General features: G+C 43.4%; 1 protein-coding gene across 3 annotated transcripts in view; it reads right to left on the bottom strand.

The window, feature by feature from the left end:
* Positions 1-25,297, bottom strand: part of LOC142295039 (survival motor neuron protein 1-like) — a 71,253-nt gene that overhangs the window by 14,788 nt on the left and 31,168 nt on the right. For all 3 annotated transcript variants that reach the window (XM_075338112.1, XM_075338126.1, XM_075338119.1), the window contains one exon: positions 23,629-23,811. In XM_075338112.1, the coding sequence (XP_075194227.1) occupies positions 23,629-23,811 (183 nt within the window). The remainder of the gene's footprint in view (positions 1-23,628; positions 23,812-25,297) is intronic.

Below are 25,297 nucleotides of genomic sequence, written 5' to 3'. Positions count from 1 at the left end.
CAGTAGAAGCACAGTGGAAGGATTTTTAGAAATCCCATGCACACTGTGCTTCTTTTCTCCGCAGCATAAACCGACCTGTGGTGCAGCTTTCTGAGCCTCAGCATGTCAATTTATGCTGCGGAGACAAGAGTGTTCTCTGCAGGTAGAATAGAGCTAAAGTCCAGAGCAGCCTGAACCTAAATCGTGGGCATGGGCAGCTGTGTTCTCCCCTGGACAACACTCACATCTCTGCAGGAAGGCTGACACTGTGTACTGGATCATGGCCACATAGCCTAACAATGAGAAATTTGTTGCTACAGCAACATTTTTGTGAAGTACCTGTGGAATCAAAATTCTTACTATACTCCTGAATAAAATCCTTGAGGGGTCCAGTTTCCAAAATGGGGTCACTTGTGGGGGGTTTCTGATGTATAGGTACCCAAGGAGCCCTGCTAATGTGACATGGTGAATGCAATTTATTTCAACTTTTAAAAAAATTCAAATGGTGCTCCTTCCATTCCAAGCCCTCCCCTTTATCCAAACAGAGGTTTTTGGCCACATGTGGGGTATCCCTGTGCTCACAAGAAATTGGGGTGGGGTCACCTTTTGTTGTTGCTTCTTGAAAAAGTGAGAAATTTGATGCTAAATCAACATTTTTGTGAAAAAAATGAAAATTTTCAATATAGCAACCTAACCTTATCAAATTCTGTGAAGTACTCGTGGATTAAAAATGCTCATTATACACCTAGATAAAAGCCTTGAGGTGTCTTGTTTCCAGAATGGGGTCAGTGTGGGGGACCTCCACTGTTTAGACACCTTAGGGGCTTTCCAAATGCGACATAGCGTCCGCTAATTATTCCAGCCAATTGTTCAGTCAAATGGCACTTTTCCCTTCCGAGCCCTGCTGTGCACCCAAACAGTTGATTTCCACCACACATATAAGGTATCAGCATACTCAGGAGAAATTGCACAATAAATTTTATACAGATTTTTTTCCTTTTACTCTTGTTAAAAAAAAAGCTATCTGGTTGAACTAACAATTTTGTGGTAAAAATGTATTTTTTTATTTTCACAGCTCAACATTATAAACTTCTGTGAAGCACCTGAGGGTTCGGGGTACTCACCAAACATCTAGATAAATTCCTTGAGGGGGTCTATTTTCCAGAATGGAGTCACTTGTGGGGGACCTCCACCTCAGGGGCTCTCCTAATGCAACATGGCGTCCGCTATTGATTCCACCCAATTGTGCAGTCAAATGGCACTCCTTCTCTTCCGAGCCCTGCCGTGTGCCCAAACAGTTGATTTCCACCACATAGAAAATATCACCAAACTCAGGAGAAATTGCACAATAAATTTCATGGTGATTTTTTTCCTGTTACCCTTGTGAAAAAAAAGCTACCTGGTGGAAGTAACAATTTTGTGGTAAAATTTTATTTTTTTATTTTCATGGCTCAACGCTATAAACTTCTGTGAAGCACCTGGGGGTTCAGGGTACTTTCCAAACATCTAGATAAATTCCTTGAGGGGCCTAGTTTCCAATATGGGGTCACTTGTGGGTTTTTTTTTTCTGTTTACGTACCTCAGGGGTCCTCCAAATGAGACATGGTGCCCGCAATCTTTTTCAGCCAAATTTCCTTTCCAAAATTCAAATATTGCTCCTTCCGTTCCAAGCCCTCCTATTTCTCCAAACAAAGGTTTCAGACCACATGTGAGGTATCACCGCGCTCATAAAAAATTGGGTAACAAACATGGGGGTCAAATTTTTGGAATTACCTCTTGAAAAAGTGAAAAAATTGATGCTAAAGCAACATTTTTGAGAAAAAAATGAAAATTTTCAATATGACAACGTAACGTTATCAAAATCTGAAGTACCTGTGGGTCCAAAATGCTCACTATACCCCTAGATAGAAGCCTTGAGAGGTCTAGTTTCCAAAATGGCATCACTTAAGAGGGGTTGATGAGCACCCTTAGGGCTCGTGCGCACGTTGCGTAATTGCATGCATTTACTCTATTGTTTAGCACTGCAGCGTAACTGCATGCGTCCTGCGTCCCCTGCACAGTCTATGGAGATTGTGCATGACACGTGCGCATGTTGCTTTTTTGAACGCAGCGATTTGGATGCTAAAATTTTGTCCCAAATCCGTGCGTTCTAAAAAGCAGCATGTCAATTAATTTGTGCTCTTTGGATGCAGCTCCCACTCTATCTATGTTGGGGGCAGCAGCCAGAGCGCATTAAATCGGATTTTTTTTTCTTCTGAAACACTGCATCCATTACGCAGTGTTTCTGCAGTGATTTGTAGCGCACATGTGCTGTCAAATCCCTGCAGAATATTCAGCATATACGTGCGCACGAGCCCTTAAACAAGCATCACTCATGATGCTTTCTTTCAGGGAGAGGGCAGAGGCTGCAGCAGTGACTACAGCCTCTGCCCCCTGCTCTGCTGACGCATTGTTTGAATATCCCAGCATGCACTGGGAATCACAAACGCATCGTTAGCTCACAGGAAATATAAATAAAAAATAGAATAGCGGTTAGATAGTGTAGTTAGGGAATGGTAGGGAATTTTTAATACAATTATATTAGAAAATAGCTTAGCTTATGGTACTAAGTAGATAAGGATTTGGAATGAAATCTAGTTTGACATTTGACCACCCCTTTAATGCATTCCTATCATTTCAGGTGACTTTTTAAACTGACTATTGTGTGTGTGTGTACAGAGAATAACAATATTTTAAATCAATATGTGATTTGTATCCTGCAATTTTATTTATCTAGTTTTCCACTCTATGTGCATTATTGTTAATTTTCAGTTGTTCCCGAGCTAGTGGGTGGAGGCAAGCTGGTATGACACTTTCCTTACACTGTACACAGAGACATGAGTGAAGCACTCCAGTCTCTATGCAAAATATGTTCCAAAGCAGTTTCATGGATGACATTATATTGCAGTACTGAGCAGAGTAGCTGTGAATCCAGATTGGATGTGAGATAAAAAAATAACTTACTAGAAAGCATCAGCATTGTCTCAATCTGCTCTTCTTTCCCTTTCTCCTCTCCCCTCTCTACAGACTTCAATAGGTAGCCTGAACATGATTTCTGAAATTCCAGTCAGTCTTGTCCAGCTGTCCAGATGTGACAGCACCATTTTAACGGTGATCGCGGTAGATGTGTACTGACAGGCTGCTACCAGAATTTACGGGATGCAATCACGTGGATCTGATGGTTGTCATGGTAGCACAGGGTCATGTCCTGTAGCTCACATGACCAAAGTCCTGTAAGAAGCAGCCTAGTACTGCAGCTTACAGGAGATGATCATTTCTCCCGGTCTGAGCGGTGCTGCTATAATCAGGAGAAATGAATGAGTGATAAGACTACTGATCCTTATAGTCCCCTAGGGGGTTCTATTAAAATTAAAAAGAAAAAGTTTAAAAAAGTTTAGAAAAATTAAAAAACATACAAAAACTTAAAAGTTTAAATCACCCCCCATTTGCCTCATTGAAAATTAAAGGGTTAAAAAAATGAAAAATATACACACATTTGATATCGCCGCATTCAGAAATGCCCGCTCTCAAAATATAAAATCAATTAATCTGATCGGTAAATGGCGTAGCGGCAAAAAAATTCCAAGCGTCAAAATTACATTTTTTGGTCGCCTCCGATTTTGTGCAAAATGCAATAACAGGCGATCAAAAGGTAGCATCTGCGCAAAAATTATACCATTAAAAATGTCATCCCGAGACACAAAAAATAATCTATAACTAAGCCCCAGATCCCGAAAAATGAGAACGCTACAGGTCGCAGAAAATGGCGCAAAACTTATGCCACTTTTTTGGACAAACCTCTGATTTTTTTTAACCCCTTAGATAAAATTAAACCTATTCATGTTTGGTGTCTACTAACTCGCACCGACCTGAGGCATCACACTCACAGATCAATTTTACCATATAGTGAACACCGTGAATAAAATATCTCAAAAACAATAGTGCAATCGCACTTGTTTTGCAATTTTTCCGCATTTGTAATTTTTTTTGCATTCATGGTTTCATTTAAGAGTACAGCTCGTTCCACAAAAAAAAGAGTCATCACATGACCAGATTGACTGAAAAATAAAAAAGTTATGGGTCTTGGAAGAAGGAAGGCGAAAAAAAAATGGAAAGAGCAAAATCGGCCGGTTGTGAATGTGTGGGAGTCTGACAACACAAAATGGCTTTTCAAACCAAGCATAGATGCTTTTTCATTTTTCACAGATCCTCCTAGGTTGATTGACAGTTCTGATTTTAAAGGAGCCAGAGTAAGGCAGATATAAATGGAAATCAAGTGGGTGGGACAGAGCGCTGATCTGCTCCGTCATTCCATGAATGCACGGAGTGCCTATGTGTGAGGTTTGAACAATGATTTTGTGCTGATAGACTTCCTTTCATAGTGAATGTTAAATTCAGGAGGAGTGGAATAAGAAACATCTTTCTCTAGCAACATTTAATACAAAGCTGCTTATATTTGCTTGCAGAATTGAGTTATGCAGTTTAATGAAACCTAAGTAAATATTTAATGCTGGAACAGTCAAAGATAATATGGAGACACATGCCTTTAAACCATTTAAAGGAATCTGTCACCACTTTGACCTTTTTAAACTGTTAATATGGCCATACAGGTTATAGAATGCTGAAAAATGTCATACCTGTCTGTCTCATACCAGACACCTCGTTGTAGAAATATCATCTTTTATCACTTTATGTAAATGAGCTCTTCCAGGCTAAGGGGTGAATACTGCCTGGAAGATAACTCCGCCTCCAGAATTTATTTTAAAAAAAAGGGGCATTACCAGTGTGATGTCCGCTCTAGAGCTGTATGTGATTATAACTCACACTTCTGCAGGTTCCTCTCAGCTTCAGCCTCCATCTCACATGCAGATAGTGTTGCAATATTGTTGCAATGAAGCAGAGCTCAGTGAGATGCAAAAAAAATGTGTTTGCAAAAAGGCACATGTACAGTAATTTCTCCTGTTCTGTGTCAGTTACTTGTCTCACACTGGTAACGCTCCTTTAAAACTGCTGTCACACTACGTTTTTTTTAACATGCGTCATGAACGTTTTTTTAACGCAAAAACGGATCCAGTGCAAATGCGTTTTCATTTCAATGCATTTGCAATGGACTCGCGTCAACATGCGTTTACATGCGTTTGTGTGCGTTATAGTGAGGATCCAGCGAGTTGCAGTTTTTTAACTTTTTTCAAAAACGCTACTTGTAGCGTTTTTGAGCTGCGTCCAAATACTGTTTTTCACTGGATCCTGACTATACTGCACGTAAACGCATGTGAACGCTGGCATGCTGATAGACAGGATCCTGCTTGCTCTACTGAGCATGCCCAGAAACCAGCCTGGCGTGATCAGTCTCTCTCTCCCCCGCCTGAGAGTGGCGGACGGACGCTCGTAACCACGGTAAATATCGGGTAACCAAGCAAAGCGCTTCGCTTAGTTACCCGATGTTTTCCTTGGTTACGTGTGCAGGGAGCAGGCAGCCCGGTTCCTAGCAGCTACAGACGCTTGTAACCAAGGTAAATAACGGGTATCCAAGCAAAGCACTTCGCTTAGTTACCCGATGTTTACCTTGGTTACCAGCGTCTGCAGCTGTCAGATGCCGGTTCCCAGTCTAACACGTTCAGTTCCCCTCACTCCCGATCACATGACTTCAATGCCCGCCCATAAACTTCAAGTGGCAGGATCCTGCAAAATAACACATGCGTTTGCATGCGTTTTTCTTTGTAAAAACAGGATCCATTTTTGCAGCAAAAAAACGTTCATGACGCATGCTAAAAAAACGTAGTGTGAAAGCAGCCTTATTTGTAATAATCTCTTCCAGGCAGCGTCCTCCCCATAGCCTGGAAGAGCTCATTTACATAAAGTGATAAAAGATTATTTATCCACAACAAGGCGTCTAATATGGGACATAAAGGTAAGACTGTTGTCAGCATTCTATAACCTGTATGCCCATATTAACAATTTAAAAAGGTCAAAGTGGTGACAGATTCCCTTTAAACGCCTTAACACTGCAGGCAATTAGCTTAACTCAGAGAATTACGGTAAACAGTTTCCATACTTGAAATTGAATTTAACAGTTTGAGAATTTTGTAACTAACTTAAATGCTATTTTTCTAATCAAAGTTGATCCATAATGATAACATTATTTTGATTACAAATGTAAAATAATGTTTAGAAAGACCAAGAATCACAGCAGATGCTTCCCTGTACCGCACTGCGGCAGATCAGGGAGACATGGTCTCTCTGCACTTACGCGGTATATTCTGTAGGCTGCACGTCGCTTTACAACGCACTTGACTAGGCCTGGTGTAACATGACGAAATCATCACACTGTGACTGATATCCTTTGCATTCCAGGATGTGGTTTCCACAGTGCCATTACTATGTGGGTCACTAAGAGCAGCACTGTTTTGTGCCAAACAACAGGACAAGGAGAAGCAGTTGGCTCAGCATTGGGGTAACAACAGCATGATAAGATTATGCGGGTCGGGAAAACATAAGGACAGTTCTGGAAATGTGAGAAATCAATTGCTCTTTGGTTCTAAACTGCAGATGAGTCATGACTGGAAAAAGATGTCATGGCAGTCCGGGCTAGATGGAAAAGATGGGAAAAGTGAACGACTCCATCAGAAAAAATGTCAACTGTAAATCACTATCTATAACTGCATTGAAATCTGTTCATATGTTCTGCAGGACTGATATACTGTATATGTTCACCATCACCATACGGTGGCAATATCAGTCTTGGTCTTTGTACAGTGATAGTTTTCAGTAAAAGTGAGGTTGTTTGCTGTGGTTCCCCTAAACCATTCCCTATACCAGTGTTTCCCAAGCTCCAGTCCGCACAGCCCCCAACAGATCATATTTTCAGGATAGCCTCAGTATTGCACAGGTGATGGAATTATTACCAAGGCATCAGTAATTGCCACAGGTTCTCCCAGCTATGCAATACTAGGAAATCCTGAAGATATTATCTGTTGGGGGACCATGAGGACTGGAGTTTGGGAAACATTGACCTATACCCATGATTAAGATGAGTCCCCATAGTTGGAAACATGGATACCTGGTGAGGAGCACACTCAGATGTTTTGCCTTCTTCCGTGCTGATCCCCTAGCTATGCCTCTGACAGAGACATAAGATAGACCATCACATTCAACAGGACGTCATGGAGTGCAGAACAGAAAGTGATGGGGAAATACATACTGAGCATTATTTATATGTATAGTGTTTCCATTTTCCCTTGTGTAGGCCTCTGCCACTAAAATTGAATTGCCATTATATGCCTGCCTGCTGCATTCACAGCCTATTCTAGAGTCCAGAATGAAAAGGTTTTGCATTGCAGTTCCAAAACTAGAAAAAAATGACACATTAGTTAAAAAACTATATTTAAATTAAAAAATGAATTTAAATAATATGTCTTTACCTGATGATACCATATAATTAAACTAATTTTACTGGGCATGGATACCATCCTGCAGTCTTATGACCTAGCAATATCCAATTAAATGGACAACATTTTCAAGTGCCATTTTCTGTTACGTCATTACGTCATGCAATTGTTCTTTCAGAGAACATAGCCAAAGACTAAAATATTTTTTTAGCCTTATAGCATGTGCCTAGTTGATCCAAACATGTTGATATGTATGCTTTCTCGAGATTTTCACAGAACAGATTTCCGAACTTGTGCCCTGTGCTATGTATGCTGTATTAAGGCATCATATTCTATCTTGATTCTCTACAGACAATACTTAGATCATCATTAATGAAAACAAGTGTAACTACAAAAAATACTTTGAGCTCCCCAGATTCTGCCTCTCATTTCCATTTTGCTCGGCGTCACACAATTGCAAAAATATTCACATTTATTGCTTTTGCAGTGAAGTATGTGAAATATCTGCTATCAGTGCAACTGGGTGCTTCTTCACTTTTCTCTGGAGGAGTGCAATTTCACACTCGCCTTTCAGAGGATGCCAATCACGGTTCAGAAGCTCGTCTAGAAATTTAGCAACATTAGACACTGCTGAGCAGTGAATTGCAGCATTTGGGACTGGTGAAAGAGCCCATCCCAAGAGAAGAAACGCTCAGTTAGATTGCAAAGCAGAGATTTCACACAGTTCGCCTCAGGTGAAACAAATGTGAATATCTCTGCAATTGCAATGGAGTGACAGTGCAAAACTAAATTCAGTAAGATTAAAGGTGGTGTCACACACACCGACGACGACAACAACATTGCTGCTAAGTCGCCATTTTCTGTTATTTAGCAACGACCTCAACAGCGACGTCGCTGTGTGTGACACATAACAACGATCAGACCCCTGCTGCGAGATCGTTGCTCGCTCTTGAATATTCCAGGTCATTTTTTGATCGCTGCTATCCCGCTGCACCACATGCATCCTTGTGTTTGACATCGCAGCACTGACGGTCGTGACGACGCTGAAGGCAATGACGTAGGACTGAAGGCAGGACAAGGGCGTGTTTTTGCAGTGTATTTTACAATGCCCCCACGACTCCGATTGGTGGTCATAACAGCGTTCCGATTGGGTACCTTGCCGAAGGTGTTACAGTGATTTCATTCTTTAAGTTCCATTCTTTGTTCCACGTAGTAGAGTCTCTGTCTGGTGTCGCTAGTGTGTTGTTCTTTGTATCTTCCTTTGTTTGGCACGGTCACCCAATCAGGCGCTGCTGTAGTGATCACCAATCGGAACAGAGGAGCGTGAAAAAGGCAACGCAAAGGTGCTGTAGCGATCACCAATCGGAACAGAGGGCGTGAAAAGAGGCAACGCAAAACATGTCTAGGGGTAAACACCACGCCTCTATCAAGGTCTGAGTCGTCACACAGCGACGCGTGTGGCACGTCCCAACGACAGTTGAGGTCGCTATGATCGCTGCTCCGTCGCTGCTTAAAATTACATGTTTGACAGCTAACTAGCGATCATGTAAGGTCGCTGTTACGTCACAGGAAATGGTGACGTAACAGCAACGTCGTTGTCGTTGTGTGTGAACCCAGCTTTAACCCCCAAAGTGTGTATATACTGTATATATATATATATATATATATATATATATATATGCGTACAGATATTTGACATGTAAGTCTATTGACACCTTTATATCTTCTATTTGTTCCTCCATTCCTGGGTTAAAAGTATTTTCAGTCATGTGCAAATGAGTGTAAAATGCTCTGGGAGAGCACTTAACTAGCCTCTGGGTCTAGAGGTTGTTTTCCCATTCAGCAGCAGACTCTTTAGCTTGTTTGATAGCTTAACAGTCTGTGTGATGTCAGGCACCATACAAGGAAATCATACAAGGAGCTATCAATGAGATTGGTGATGTGTCTACTTAAAGGGATTTTCCCACAAACAAAGTCAATTTTAAAGTTGATTTTAATCAATAGATCTTAGGGGTGCTTCACACATAGCGAGATCGCTACCGAAATCGCTGCTACGTCACGGTTTTGGTGACGCAACAGTGACCTCATTAGCGATCTCGCTGTTCCTGTGCTGAGATAATCTTATAAATTTGCCCCTACCACACCATGTGCAGAATTATTAGGCAAGTTGTATTTTAGAGGATTTTTTTTATTATTATTATTATTATTATTATTTATTATTATAGCGCCATTTATTCCATGGCGCTTTACAAGTGAAAGAGGGTATACGTACAACAATCATTAACAGTACAAGACAGACTGGTATAGGAGGAGAGAGGACCCTGCCCGCGAGGGCTCACAGTCTACAGGGAATGGGTGATGGTACAATAGGTGAGGACAGAGCTGGTTGCGCAGTGGTCTACTGGGCTGAGGGCTATTGTAGGTTGTAGGCTTGTTGGAAGAGGTGGGTCTTGAGGTTCCTCTTGAAGCTTTCCACGGTAGTGGAGAGTCTGATGTGCTGAGGTAGAGCGTTCCAGAGTATGGGGGATGCACGGGAGAAATCTTGTACACGATTGTGGGAAGAGGAAATAAGAGAGGAGCAGAGAAGGAGATCTTGTGAGGATCTAAGGTTGCGTGCAGGTAGGTACTGGGAGACTAGGTCACAGATGTAGGGAGGAGACAGGTTGTGCATGGCTTTGTATGTCATGGTTAATGTTTTGAACTGGAGTCGTTGGGCGATGGGAAGCCAGTGAAGGGATTGGCAGAGTGGCGAGGCTGGGGAGTAGCGAGGGGAGAGGTGGATTAAGCGGGCTGCAGAGTTTAGGATAGATTGGAGGGGTGCAAGAGTGTTGGAAGGGAGGCCAGAGAGCAGGAGGTTGCAGTAGTCGAGGCGGGAGATGATGAGGGCATGCACTAATGTTTTTGAGGATTCTTGGTTAAGAAAAGCACGGATCCGGGAGATATTTTTGAGTTGTAATCGGCATGAGTTGAAGAGGGCTTGGATGTGTGGCTTGAAGGATAGAGCAGAGTCGAGGGTTACTCCAAGGCAACGAGCTTGTGAGACTGGGGTGAGTGAGCAACCATCAAGTTTGATGGAAAGGCTTGTTGGAGGAGGTGAGTGAGGAGGAGGAAAGACAATAAACTCTGTTTTGTCCATGTTAAGTTTTAGGAATCGTGCAGAGAAGAAGGATGAAATAGCAGACAAACATTGTGGTATTTTGGTTAGTAGAGAGGTAATGTCAGGTCCAGAGAGGTAGATCTGTGTGTCATCGGCATAGAGATGATACTGGAAGCCGTGGGACTCTATGAGCTGTCCCAAGCCGAAGGTATAGATGGAGAACAGCAGGGGTCCAAGAACTGAGCCTTGAGGGACACCGACAGATAGGGGGCGAGCTGAGGAAGTGGTGTGAGAATGGGAGACGCTGAAAGTTCGGTCGGTTAGGTATGAGGAGATCCAAGATAGGGCCAAGTCTGTGATGCCCAGAGATGAGAGAATCTGTAGTAGGAGGGAATGGTCTACTGTGTCGAAGGCAGAGGACAGGTCCAGGAGGAGGAGGATAGAGTAGTGTCGCTTGGCTTTGGCGGTTAGTAGATCATTGGTGACTTTGGTTAGGGCAGTTTCGGTAGAATGATGTGGTCGGAAGCCAGATTGAAGCCGGTCAAAGAGGGAGCAGGAGGAGAGGTATGAGGACAATTCAAGATGGACATGCTGTTCCAGTAGTTTTGAGGCATAGGGGAGAAGGGATATGGGGCGATAGTTTGACACAGAGGAAGGGTCAAGGGAGGGCTTTTTGAGGATGGGTGTAATAGAGGCATGTTTAAAGCATGAAGGGAATACACCACTTGCTAGTGATAGGTTGAAGAGATGGGTTAGGGCTGGGATGAGGACTGCGGTGATGTTGGGGATGAGGTGCGATGGGAGCGGGTCCAGTGCACAGGTGGTTAGATGTGATCTTGAGAGTAGAGTGGAGAGATTGTTTTCTGTCATGGTGGAGAAGCTGGATTTGGAGGAAGAGGGATGAGTAGCTATGATGAGGGGCTGTGGTGATTGTGGGCCAAAGCTTGCTCTGATGTTGTCAATCTTCCGCTTGAAGAAAGAGGCAAAGTCTTCAGCTGAGATGAGAGGAGAGGGAGGTGGTGCCGGAGGACGGAGGAGAGAATTGAAAGTGTTGAATAGCTGTTTAGGGTTGTGAGAGAAAGAAGATATGAGGGATGAGAAGTAGGTTTGTTTTGCAGCAGTGAGTGTGGACTTGAAAGTGGTGAGGGACTCTTTATATGCAATGAAGTGCTCAGTGGAATGAGACCTCTTCCATCTGCGCTCAGCAATTCTGGAAGCCCGTCTAAGTTCTTTAGTCTGCCTTGTGTGCCAGGGTTGCCTGTTGATTGTGCGGGTTTTGGTGTGTGTGAGGGGGGCAGCTGATTCGAGAGCTGCAGAGATTGTAGTGTTGTATAAAGTTGCAGCGGCATCTGCATCATGTAGAAATGCAATGTCTGTGAGGGGGAGAAGGGACTGAGAAAGGGCGTGTAAATCAATGTGTTTGATATTTCTGCGAGGGTATGAAAATTTGTGGAGGGGGGGTTGCATACTTGGAGAAGAGAGGGAAGAGAATGTGAGTAGGTTGTGGTCAGACAGGGGGAGAGGTGAGTTAGAGAGGTTAGATAGGGAACAGAGGCGAGTGAAGATGAGGTCCAGCGTGTGGCCATCTTTGTGTATAGCTGCAGAAGACCATTGGGTGAGGCTGAAGGAGGAAGCGAGTGTTAGAAGTTTGGAGACAGATGAGTGGGAAGTGTCAATGGGGATATTGAAATCACCCATGATGATGGTGGGGATGTCGGTGGAAAGGAAGTGTAGTAGCCAGGTGGTGAAATGGTCAAAAAAGGCAGTGGCTGGCCCTGGAGGGCGGTAAATGACAGCCAGCTGAAGGTTGGAGGGGGCGTAGATGCGTACGGAGTGCACCTCAAAAGAGGGGAGCGTGACAGAGGGTGGTAGAGGAATTGGTGTAAAGGAGCATTGGTCGGACAGGAGCAAACCAACTCCTCCACCATGCTTGTTACTGGGGCGGGGGGTGTGAGAGAGTTGGAGACCACCATAAGAAAGTGCAGCAGGAGAGGCAGTGTCAGAGGGGGTGAGCCAGGTTTCTGTGATGGCGAGGAAGGAGAGTTTATTAGTGATGAACAGATCATGGATGTAGGATAGTTTGTTGCAGACAGAGCGAGCGTTCCATAGAGCTCCTGTTAGTGGGACTGGGGGAGCGGGGGCTGGGTGAATGGGTATGAGGTTTGCGAGGTTGCGGAAATTTGTGTTAGGCTGTTGAAGAGGGTTTGAAGTGACAATAGGGATGTGGTGAGGAGGACCAGGATTAGGAGAGATATCCCCAGCAGTGAGGAGAAGGAGTGAGAGTGTTAGTAGGTGGGAGCAGGAGAGGCCATGAGATGGACGTGTGTATCTGGAGACACTGGGTGAGATGTGGAGGAAAATATCTGAGGGAAAGGTAAGATGGGTGGGGAGGATGGAGGGAGAGATGAATAGTTCATTACTGGCTTTAGGGATCAGAGGGAGCAGTAAAAAGTGAAGTATTATAGGGGTGTGAGTGACTAGAAACACAAACATTGTTTACATTGCCTATGTTTCCGGTTACCTTCCGGTCACTTCCGGCCCAATTCTGGCCTAATTCAATGCATCATACTTATATGGTGCATACTTGTATTGGTGCAGACGAAAAGTCTTGTGCAGACTTTTATTTGCCCCACTATATACACATACAAGTGCACTCAGCTGTGAAGGGGTGGGTTGCAAGACTAACCCCTTGATCACTCAATCAAAGAAAATTATTATTGATCAACAACTATGTTCTCAATTAGCCCAAAAGACTCAAATATCAAAGCTTACTATTTTTGGAAGTTGGAGTGTTTTTTTTTTAGATTTGGCTATCTTAGGAGGATATCTGTTTTTGCAGGTAACTATTACTGTGCAGAATTATTAGGCAACTTAATAAAAAACAAATATATTTTCTTCTCACTTGTTTATTTTCACCAGGTAAACCAATATAACAGCACAAAATTTAGAAAAAAACATTTCTGACATGCAAAAACAAAACCCCCAAAAATTAGTGACCAATATAGCCACCTTTCTTTCTGATGACACTCAGCAGCCGACCATCAATAGATTCTGTCAGTTGCTTGATCTGTTTATGATCAACATTGCATGCAGCAGCCTCCACAGCCTCCCAGACAATGTTCCGAGAGGTCTACTGTTTTCCCTCCCTGTAGATCTTACATTTTATGAGGGACCACGGGATCTCTATAGGGTTCCGATCAGGTGAACAAGGGGGCCATGTCATTATTTTTTCATCTTTTAGACCAATTCTGGCCAGCCACGCTGGGGAGTAGTTGGATGCATGTGATGGAGCATTGTCCTGCATGAAAATCATGTTTTTCTTAAACGATACCGACGTCTTCCTGTACCACTGCTTGAAGAAGTTGTCTTCCAGAAACTGGCAGTAGGTCTGGGAGTTGAGTTGAGCTTCACTCCATCCTCAACCCGAAAAGGTCCCACAAGTTCATCTTTGATGATACAGTCACTCTCATTTCATCAGTCCATAAAACCTTTGAAAAATCAGTCTTAAGATATTTCTTGGCCCAGTCTTGACGTTTTATCTTATGTTTCAAAGGTGGTCATTTTTCAGCCTTCCTTACCTTGGCCATGTCCCTGAGTATGGCACACCCTGTGATTTTTGATACTCCAGTAACGTTGCAGCTCTGAAATATGGCCAAACTGGTGGCAAATGGCATCTTAGTAGCTTCACGCTTGATTTTCCTCAATTCATGGGTAGTTATTTTGCGCCTTTTTTGCCCAACACGCTTCTTGCTATCCTGTTGGCTATTCACCATGAAACGCTTTATTGTTCGGTGATCATGCTTCAAAAGTTTGGCAATTTCAAGACTGCTGCATCCCTCTGCAAGACATCTCCCAATTTTGGACTTTTCAGAGCCCGTCAAATCTCTCTTCTGACCCATTTTGCCGAAGGAAAGGAAGTTGCCTAATAATTAAGCACACCTTATATAGGGTGTTGATGTCATTACACCACACCCCTCCTCATTACAGAGATGCACATCACCTGATTTACTTAATTGGTAGTTGGCTCTCAAGCCTATACAGCTTGGAGTAGGACAAAAAGTATAAAAAGTATTATGTGATCAAAATACTTATTTGCCTAATATTTCTGCATACAGTGTTTGTCCGACCATACAGGGACATGGTCTGATCATACCAGGACACAAAAGAGAGTATACAGACATTATAACACCTGATTGTTGCTGCTGGTTTCTGTAAGGAAAAACATTTCCATGTTTGATTTAAAAAAAAACTTTTACCTCTAGGAAAAAATTAATTTGCAATCCTGTGCTGTAATATTTGTATACTATTTTGCATCCTCCCCTGCCCAGGAGCTGTGGTATGATCAGACCATGTCCCTGTACAGTCAGACACAGCCATTACACAGTACACAGCAAAGACACATATATAAGATTATCTTAGCACAGGAACATTAAACATTGACAAACCCGGGCCAGATGGCATTCATCCACGAATATCGAGGGGATTGAGCTCCGTAATCGACAGACCGCTGTATCTCATCTTTTTAGACTCGCTTGTAACAGGGTTGGTGCCTCAGGATTGGAGGATTGCTGATGTGGTACCGATATTTAAGAAAGGTAAGAGGGTAGATCCAGGCAACTACCGTCCAGTAAGCCTGACATCAGTAGTATGCAAAGTTTTTGAGGGCATTTTAAGGGATGACATGCAAAAATATATTGCAGAAAATAATATAATAACTGACAGCATGGATTCATGATAGATAAGTCGTGTCTAACCAACCTGTTGGGGTTCTATGAGTGGGTAAGTGCAAACCTGGATATTGGTAATGCAGCTGATGTGATTTATTTGGACTTTGCAAAGGCATTTGATACTGTACCACATAATAGCCTTATACTAAAGCTCCAGAAGCAAGGACTAGGGGAAACTATATGCAACTGGGTAAGGAATTGGCTAAAAGATAGGAAACAAAGAGTAGTCATAAATGGTACATTCTCTAAATGGGCTATAGTCAGAAGTGGGGTGCCGCAGGGATCTGTGCTAGGACCGATTCTTTTTAATCTCTTTATTAATGACCTTGTGGATGGGATTGATAGTAAAGTGTCAGTCTTTGCTGATGACACCAAACTATGTAGGATATTAAAAACTGACCTTGATAGTACAATATTACAAAAAGATCTGGATAAGATGTCAGAATGGGCAGATACTTGGCAAATGAGATTTAATGTTGCTAAATGTAAAGTAATCCACCTAGGATGGAGTAATCCTATAATTTCGTATACATTAAATGGAAGTAAACTCGGGACTACACAACAGGAGAACGACTTGGGTATTATCATTACAAATAAGCAGATCAGCAGCACTCAATGTCAAGCAGCAGCTGCTAAAGAAAACAAGATTTTAGGGTGTATAAAAAGAGAGATTAGATCCCGTGATCCCAACGTATAAATCACTTGCAAGGCCACATCTGGAATATGGGATCCAGTTTTAGGATCCACATTTTAAAAAGGTCATTCAGAAGTTAGAGTCAGTTCAAAGGCGGCAACTAGACTACTACAGGGAATGGAAGGCCTCCCATATGATGACAGGTTGGAAAAGTTAGATATGTTTAGCTTAAAAAAAGACGTCTCAGAAGAGATCTCATTTATATGTATAAATACATGTGTGGTTAATATAAAGGACTGGCACATGACTTATTTCTTCCAAAGTCAATACTAAGGACCAGGGGGCATACACTGAGAGTTGGGAGAAAAGCGATTCCGGCAGTTAAATAGGAAAGGGTTCTTTACAGTTAGAGCAGTCAGACTGTGGAATGCCGACCACAAGAGGTAGTAATGGCAGATACTATAACAGCTTTTAAAAAAGGGCTGGATGATTTCCTCAGTACACACAACATTGTTGGTTATAAATGACTTAGTGACCAAATGTAGAACTGGTGGAGGAAGGTTGAACTAGATGGACCTAGGTCTTTTTTCAACCTAAGTAACTATATTTTATATAAACACATCCAATTGCGGAAATTATTATTATTTCAAGATCTATTGATTAAAATCAACCTTGTAGGACAACCAATTTAAGTGCTCTCTGAAGCCCAGAGCGCTTTACACCTCAGGAATGAAAACACTATTCAGGAATGCAGAAACAAGTAGAAGATATAAACATGTCAATGAATTTAGGAAGACCTGCATGCACATATGTGCACTTAAGGAAGGGGGTTTTGCTCTTACTGAAAGATTCCCTTTACAGAGATCCAGATGTCAGATGGGGATTTATAGGCAATGCTATCTAGTAGAGGTGAGCAAACCAGTTTTCTTGCCGAACACCAACTTTACAAAAAAAAACCCCCAGAGTTAGGGTTTGGAGTTCAAGTGCTTTAGGTATGCTGATCACTCGCAGAAGCATGGCTGCTCAGGTACGCTTTGTGCTCAGTCCAGCGCGAGCCACTTGAAGTGTTTGAATGGCTCGCAGTGGGGGTAACAGCAGCGGGATCGGGGGGCGTGGCCTGGACGGCAATGTGAAGAGACGTGTTTGTGGAGCTCTCCTGCAAACTCCCTTGATAAATCCCTGAATACCGCTGTTATCACTGCCTCAGCCGGCTGTCAGGAAGATAAGGTGGTGAGGACTTGTCTGGGGTGAGTCTGGTGGATGCAGAGAGGTGCCATGGTCCGTCACAGGCAAAAAGATAATGGAGGCGTGAAAGTCCCCAGCTCTCAGGATGGTGCCATGATAAGGCAGGAAGCTGAGAAAGTTAATGCAGCCTGTCAGGAGAGGATGCAGATCGCTGCAAGGCTGGAGAAATTTGCCCGGACTTCAGAGAAATCACATCAGCATACAGATAACAGAGGTGAGGGGGAGAAGACAATGCCAGCTCTGATGAGATGGGGGATGGTGAAAAGCAGCTAGATAAGACAGGAGAAGTGGAGAAAGCACATAGTGCAGACCAGGCTCCAGAAAACCCCACTTTAAAGGACGTTTTTGCAGTGGTGTCTTTTTGTAAAGAGGCTCTGACTTCCCTGACGAAGCAAGTTAAGGGATTACAGGCAGAGGTTGCTGACATTAAGAAAGACCTCAAGAAAGCCGATCTGAGAACAACTGCTGTAGAGGAGAGAGTGGGGATAACAGAGGATCATATTACAAAACTACAAAAGTCTGAAGAAACATTTGCACAGCAGATAGCTGAAATCGTGGCAAAAAATGATGATTTAGAGAACCGCTCTAGAAGAAATAACATCCGAATTGTCGGCATCCCTGAGAAAGCGGAAGGAAGAAACCCCACTGAATATGTAGAAGACTGGCTCAGGGGGAAAATGGGTGCTAATGTCTTATCCAAGCTCTATGCTGTGGAACGTGCACACAGAGTCCCGATGCAGCCACAACCAGCAGGCAGGGGCCCTCGCACTATGCTAGCCAAGCTCCTCAACTACAGAGACAGGGACACTATACTGCGAAAGGCAAGAGACATGGAGGATCTTATGATTGACGGCCAGAGAATTTCCATATACCCGGACTACTCCATTTCTGTTCAAAAGCTACGTATGACTTTTACAGGAGTAAAGAGGCGCCTGCGAGAGATGGGGGTGCAATACTTAATGATGTTCCCGGCAAAGCTAAGAGTGACGGCGTTGGAGCGGGTGCACTTTTTTACAACTCCAGAGGAAGCCATGCAGTGGTTGGACGCAAACAAAAATCGGATCCGTTTGAAGGAATGAGCTGACTGTCTGAATCTGCAGTGTGTTGGAGAAGGCCGGCTGAGGCTCTACGACATCCTTAGGAGCTTACAGGGGACCCTTCTTGTTTTTTCTTTTTTTTTTTTTTTTCTCCTTCCCTTTGGGATTGAGGTAGTATGCAGGGGGAATGCGAAGGGTTTGATGTGAGCTTCGCAGGACATGGGGACTGCCTAATTTGGCGCGGTGGTGGTATTTACAATTTGAGATTCCAGTTTAATTACTGTTCGCCATTTTACTGTTATATTGGTTGAGTGGAATATGATTATACATAGAAAGGGGGGGAGTGGAGAATTGTTGGAAAAGGGACGAGTTTTAAAATGTGTCTAAGAGGGGAAGGCGAGGGAGGTAGGGGGGGATTTAGTAGAGATTATGGACCAGGTTTGGAAAACCCGATGCTTCACGGGAGTACTCGAAAACAGGAAGTGGTGGGGAGTAGGAGGGGAGGGGAGCAGAGGGGGAGGGGGGAAAGGGGTAGGGTAGAGGCAGCATGGGGAGATACTACAAGGTTTGATGGTTTTACTGGGTGGGATAATGGGGGATAGAATTAAGGTGTTGAGTTGGAATATTAGAGGGTTATCAGATAGGTCTAGGAGAGCGGCAATAATTAAATATGTTCAAGACCAGAACCCGTCAGTAATATGTCTACTAGAAACGCATCTAACAAAGGAGACAACACATGTTTTAAATAGGAGATGGGTGCAGAAGGCCTATCACTCCACCTTTTCCAACTATGCAAGGGGTGTATCACTGCTGATCCATAACTCTGTGCAATATGAAGAGATAGAAGTGTATGTGGATAAAGAGGGACAGGGTGTGGCCGTCAAGTGTAAAATATTTGGCAGACTCATGTGTATAGCTGCAATATATATACCACCTCCATATAAGTGCACCAAACTAAGGGAGATAAGGGAGTTCTCTGAGAAGGGGGGAGTAATCCCTTTTTTACTGGTGGGGGACTTCAATAATGTGATAGACCTGTACTGGGATAGGAGTAGTAGACCTCCAGGTATCCAGGATAGTTGTATGACTTCGTTTGGCACTCTTATTGGGGAACTTGGAATGGTGGACGCCTGGCGAGTGAGGAATGGGAGGGTATCCTGCTTCTCTTGTTATTCGGCTTCGCATAACACTCTGTCCCGCATTGACATGGCTCTAGCTAGTGATCTGATGGATGCAATGATAGGTGGCGTGCAATATCTGACAAGAGTGATTTCGGATCATAGCCCAATTCTAGTGTCCATACGACGGGGGACCCTGACGGGGGGAAGGAGGGGAGAGTGGAAGCTTCATCCAGCATGGATCCGTCATATTAATATGGGGAATATAGAACGGGATCTTGGGGATTTCTTTATCCACAATGAGGGTAGCACTGGTCCGCTGGTGGTATGGGATGCGATGAAGGCATACCTCAGGGGACTCCTGTTCAGGGATATCTGTAAACGTAAAACACAGACGAGGCAGGATGAGAAAGATAGGCTGGAGGCCTTAGATAAGGCAGAGCTGGAAGCAATCCGGAGTACTACTACGGACGCGAAGCAAAATCTTAGGCAGGCGCATGAACAGGTTAATAAGATGCTTTTGGAGAAGGCGGTAAGGAAGCAGGCATTCCAAAAATTGCATTTTTATGAGGAGGGGGAAAAAGTTGGTCATCTATTATCGGTCATAGCTGCAGTTCAAAGGAGTAGTTCATTTGTGCATGGTATGGACACGGTGGAGGGGACACAGGTCACTGAGGTTGAGGAGATCCTTGGGGTCTTTAAAGATTTCTATCGCACGCTATATTCTTCTAGCGGAGAGATGAGGGTGGAAGAGGTGGACTCATTTCTTGAGCAAGGTGAGCTTCCGGTGTTGTCTGTGGCGGATAGAGATAAACTGGAGTCACCTATTACTATTGATGAACTGGAGGGCGCTCTGCATGGCATGAGCAATGACAAGGCACCGGGAGCAGACGGGCTACCAGTTGAAATTTATAAACAGTTAGAAGAAATCCTATTACCCAAACTATTGAAAGTCTTTGAGGTGGCGGAGGGGGAAGGTGTATTGCCTGAATCTATGAGAGAAGCAATAATAGTAGTAATTCCTAAGGAGGATAAAAATCCGAGGCTTCCAGACTCATATAGACCCATCTCGTTATTAACAGCGGACGTGAAGCTTCTGGCTAAGGTGTTGTCAAACCGGCTGACTGGAGTTATATCTAACCTAATCCATATGGACCAATCAGGGTTCATGGCCAATAGGTCGACAGCTGCTAATATCAGGAGATTGTACCTTAATCTACAGTTGCCGCCTGACAACCCTGGCCGGAGGGTGATCGCTTCGTTAGATGCCCAGAAAGCGTTCGATAGTGTTGAGTGGGGGTATCTGTGGAAAGTGTTGCAGCATATGGGTTTTGGCCCACGGTTTGTAAAGTGGGTGCAGCTGTTGTATAATAGGCCTACTGCTAAAGTTAGAGTTAACGGTATGACCTCCTCAGCGTTTGAGTTGCACCGGGGAACGAGGCAGGGCTGCCCACTATCACCGCTCCTATTTGCTATTGCAATAGAGCCTCTGGCGGCGGCCATTAGGAAAACAAAGGAGATCCATGGATTTAAGTATGGGCATTTAGAGGAGAAAATAGCACTTTATGCTGACGATTTATTACTTTTCTTGGGGGATCCATCAGCCTCATTGGATCATGCCATGCAGATAATAGAGAAATTTGGAGAAGTTTCGGGACTGACCATTAATTGGTCTAAATCAAGCCTCTTTAAAGTGGATGGGGAAGTAGCCTGGACAAATGAGGATACTGGGGCTAACAAATTGAAGAATGTGGACGAATTTAAATATCTAGGTATCCAGATATCTCTGCCAGTAGAAAAATACATACAGGTGAACTTATGGCCGCTCCTTAAAAAATTGAGAACCAAGGTGGATGCCTGGAACAAGCTACATTTGTCAGTTGTTGGAAGGGTTAATTTGCTAAAGATGGTAGTAATGCCTAAACTCTTATACATACTGCACAATGCCCCTGTTTGTATTTCAAGGAAAAGATTTAAAGGGATAAACTCGCTGTTTAGGGACCAGGTGTGGGGTAAAAAGCAGCCTAGGGTGCGATTAGAGACTTTACAAAGGCCGAAGGATGAGGGGGGTCTAGCAATCCCAAATCCGGAATTGTATTATATAGCGGCGCAATGTCAACACCTCAGGGGTTGGTCTGATCGAGAGAAAGATGGGGGCATTAAAGAAGTACTGGAATACATAGTGGGTAGAAGTCCATTGGTAATGGGACTAGAGGATGGTGCGGTGGGGCTCCTGGGTAGAACATCTCCTACAATGGCACTTATAAATAAGACCTGGGATAGGCTGAAAAGGGTGAGAGGGGTGACCCGGTTAACTAAGTTTACACCTATCTGGGATAACAGTAATCTCCCGGAGATTCAGAAAATGGGGAATATTGAGGAGTGGAGACGCAAGGGTGTGATATACATGCATCAGATATTGGACGGAGGAATTGTGAAATCGTTCCCGCAGTTACAGAGTGAGTTTCAGTTACCGGCGTCCGGCTGGCTCCACTACAGACAATTAAAACATGCGATTGCAGCCCAAGCGGCTAAACAAAGTGTGGCCATACAGACTGACCTGGTACTGGAGTATGTGTGTAAGGGCGGAGGAAGCACTAAAGGGATCATTTCTGGCACGTATAAAGATATACTACATACCTTTCTTTTAGAATACCCAATTAAAACTAAATCTAAATGGGAGGAGGAAGTTGGGCCGATAACGGAGGAGGTGTGGGAGAGTATCCTGGAGTATGTCCCTAAACTTTCCATGAGCGAACCGGCCAGACTGTCTCACCTATACGTGATTCACCGGGTATATAGGTCTCCCTTACTGATGTTTAAAATGGGGTTGAAAAGGAATTCGGAGTGTCCAAGGTGTCAGGGATCTGACGCAGGTATTTTTCATATGATGTGGTCTTGTCCGAGACTGGTCTCCTTTTGGACTAAGGTTATCCACAAGATAGGAAGAACATATGGGTGTGTCCTCCCCAGGGAACCAGTGCTATGCCTATTGGGATATGTTGAGGAGCTTGGGGTGGAAAATACTATGAAAATTCTCATTGCTAGGCTGCTGTATGCGGCAAGAAAGCTAATCGCCAGGTCCTGGATTAAAAAAGACCCCCCGACCAGGGGAGAGTACATTAAAAGGGTGGAATGTATTCTTCAGCTGGAACGGGGAGTGTATGAAAGAAGGGGGAATGTTAAAATGTTTGAGAAGCTCTGGTCTCCTTGGCTGCAATGCGAATAAGACGAGTGATGGACCAGTAAACTGGTCTGGGACCGGGATAGCCGTCTGAGACCTCTGATGTGTATGTTTTGTTTTATTTGGTACTAGTTGTTCCTCCTGCACAACGGGATGGTTGCTATACTACAGTTGAAGGGTATCCTAAGTGTGTACTAAATGGGATGTAGTATCGGGGAGAAGTGTTGCTGCCAGGGTGGGGGAGGGGGCGGGGGGGAGTTAAAGGGGTAATAGATGTGATAAATTTAATTTGGATGCCGATTTGTTATTCTGTTGTATGTACTCTGTTTTAATAAAAAAGCATCTGATTTAAAAAAAAAAAAAACAGCAGCGGGATCGGATGTAGTGTGCACCTAGTAAAAAATATGGAAAAACACCACCCACCATCCCCCAGAAGGGTTCTGCTTATGGCTGGCTACACGTGGGTAAAGACCCGAACTGCCAATCAGTGGCTTCCATTGGGGTTTGGGTCAAGTCCAAACCCGTGGAGGCTCAGTTCAGCTGCACATGCCGAAGCGAACTAACTCGGGTTTGCTCATTGCTACTCCTTAGTAAAATTCATATGTTAGCTAGGAAAATGTATGAATAAAAAGCTATATTCAGCTCACCATTCGATGGCTTTGCAAAACTACAGATAAATATTTCTGACCATGTAGCCATCAGCGCACCTGGCCTGGCAAAGACTGAAATAGCCACAGTTCAGGGTTGAGTATGACGTCTTTTGCTTTACCCCCATGGGTGCCCAAAGGGAAATTTACCAATACAGGTCATTATCCTTTACATTTGGTGTATTAGTAGATCTGGGACAAGGATGAATAGGCACTGCTTGGTAAGTAGCAAGATGATTATTTTCAGGATGCCAGTTTTAAACTGCTTTTCCATGTACCTGTTGCACAGGAATATAATGAAGAAAAGTGGGAAGGGATACAATTTTTAACCTGTTTCTGTTCCTATCCATAAGTAGCATGAGTAATCATCAAACGTGATGCTGTCCTATAGGATCCCTGAAAATTAAATATTATATTTTACTTTATAGAATACACAAGCTTCCAACAGAACATCCTAGCTCACAAAAATACAAGGGTAAATGTTTACCTTGTGTCCAATAATGCAAAGAGCAGGTGTACCATGCAATACTCACCTTAGGTGGTGGAGGAGGAGGCAATGAAGGTGGAGGTGGTGGAGGGGGAGGTGGAGGCGGTGGTGGAGGTGGAAAAGTGTACATCCAATCGGACTTCTTGCCTTGTTTTCTCCAATTGCGGGATAGGTCAGGTGAAGAGGTAGAACTCCTCCGTGTGTACAGCCAATCTGTGTCTTCCTCATCCTGCCAATCAAAGCTTTTAAATGTGAAATCCAGCCTGGTGTACTGTGCTTACTCTTCCCTCGTGCCTGTTCTACTGGAAACATGTATTGTCATAAGACTTAAGCATCAAACAGGCAAGTAAGCCACGGCAATACAACAATTTCAGGTCATGAAGTAAGCACACTACAACTGTCAGAGAATGGACTGATAGCTCAGTAATTTCACTTTTTTATCATATGTCAGCTTTTTTTTATACTTCAAGAAAATCACCTTTAAACTTAATGTCACTTTTACACCCAAAATTCTTTATAACAATAAAAAGTCAAACCTTTATAGATTGGAAAGAAATATATATTTGAATGCCTGCTCCTGCCTGTAAAGGGAGATATGGCGCTTTCTGCACACGGTTTTCTTACCATTTGATTTGGATGAGAACATAGTGCATAGTAAGTACCTAGCCCTTTCCATCTGATGGTGGCTGTAAGTTGCCATGTTTTGTATTGAATCTATGTCTAGGCAGGGAATTTTGAGAACTGCATCAGAAAAGCTAACAAACCTAATAGCTGTATAATAACTCAAAGATGACCATTTACTTTTATTACTTTTTACATTTAATACTTTTAGTATTTAGTCAATCTATCCTGTGCTAGGCAAGAAAACTGTACTTAAATGGGTTGTCCCATAAACAAGATTTATCACCTACCCACAGGATAGATGATAAATGTATGATTTTTGGGGCTCCTGCCGCTGAGTCACACCCACCAATCCCAAGAATAATGGTCCAAAGTCCCCTGTGTGAATACAGTGTTAGTGAGCATGTGCACTCCCGCTTACATTGACAGTAATTGTAGCAGTGGGTGCACATGCTCACTAACACTTCACACATGGAACTCTGGGCCCTCTGTTCTTGTGATCATGGGGGTCCTGGATGTTGTGCCCCAGCAATCAAACATTTATCACATCCAGCTGAGATATGATATATGTTATTTATGGGACAACCCCTCTAATATACTTATTCCTTACAACAATCAGCCTTAGTTCCCTAGAAACAGCAGAAGGATGGGACATTTGATTATTCTTAATCCCAATAAAAACTCTAAAATTTCCAAACCCCAATGGGCCCCCCAAACTGTATATCAGGCTGTGTACTTCTGAGCTGTTGAGTCCTAGAGGTGCAGGACTCGCCTGCTTCATGCCACAAGTGCATGTGTTGACACTGAATGGAGGCATCCTATCACCCAAGTGCTGGTCTACCTCTTTCTTACAACCCTCTTACACCACCACAGAGGTGCCCAACACCTCATCCACAGAGTGGATAACAGCAAAGTCTAGCTGTCCGTCCTAAGACCACTATACTGAACAATGGTCACCAACCCTTCACTAAGAAAGAAAAATAAGAAATTAGAAATAATGTACAGATATTAAAATCAAAATAAAAGAAAAACAGTGTGTCTTTTAAAGTGTCAAGAAAAAAAATACTATGTACTATATACTTTTGTCACTTCTA

Source organism: Anomaloglossus baeobatrachus, chromosome 1, assembly GCF_048569485.1.
Source record: "Anomaloglossus baeobatrachus isolate aAnoBae1 chromosome 1, aAnoBae1.hap1, whole genome shotgun sequence".
NCBI classification, from domain to species: Eukaryota; Metazoa; Chordata; class Amphibia; order Anura; family Aromobatidae; genus Anomaloglossus; species Anomaloglossus baeobatrachus.
The sequence above is the reverse complement of the archived record's forward strand: the minus strand, read 5'-3'. Positions and strand labels throughout refer to the sequence as shown.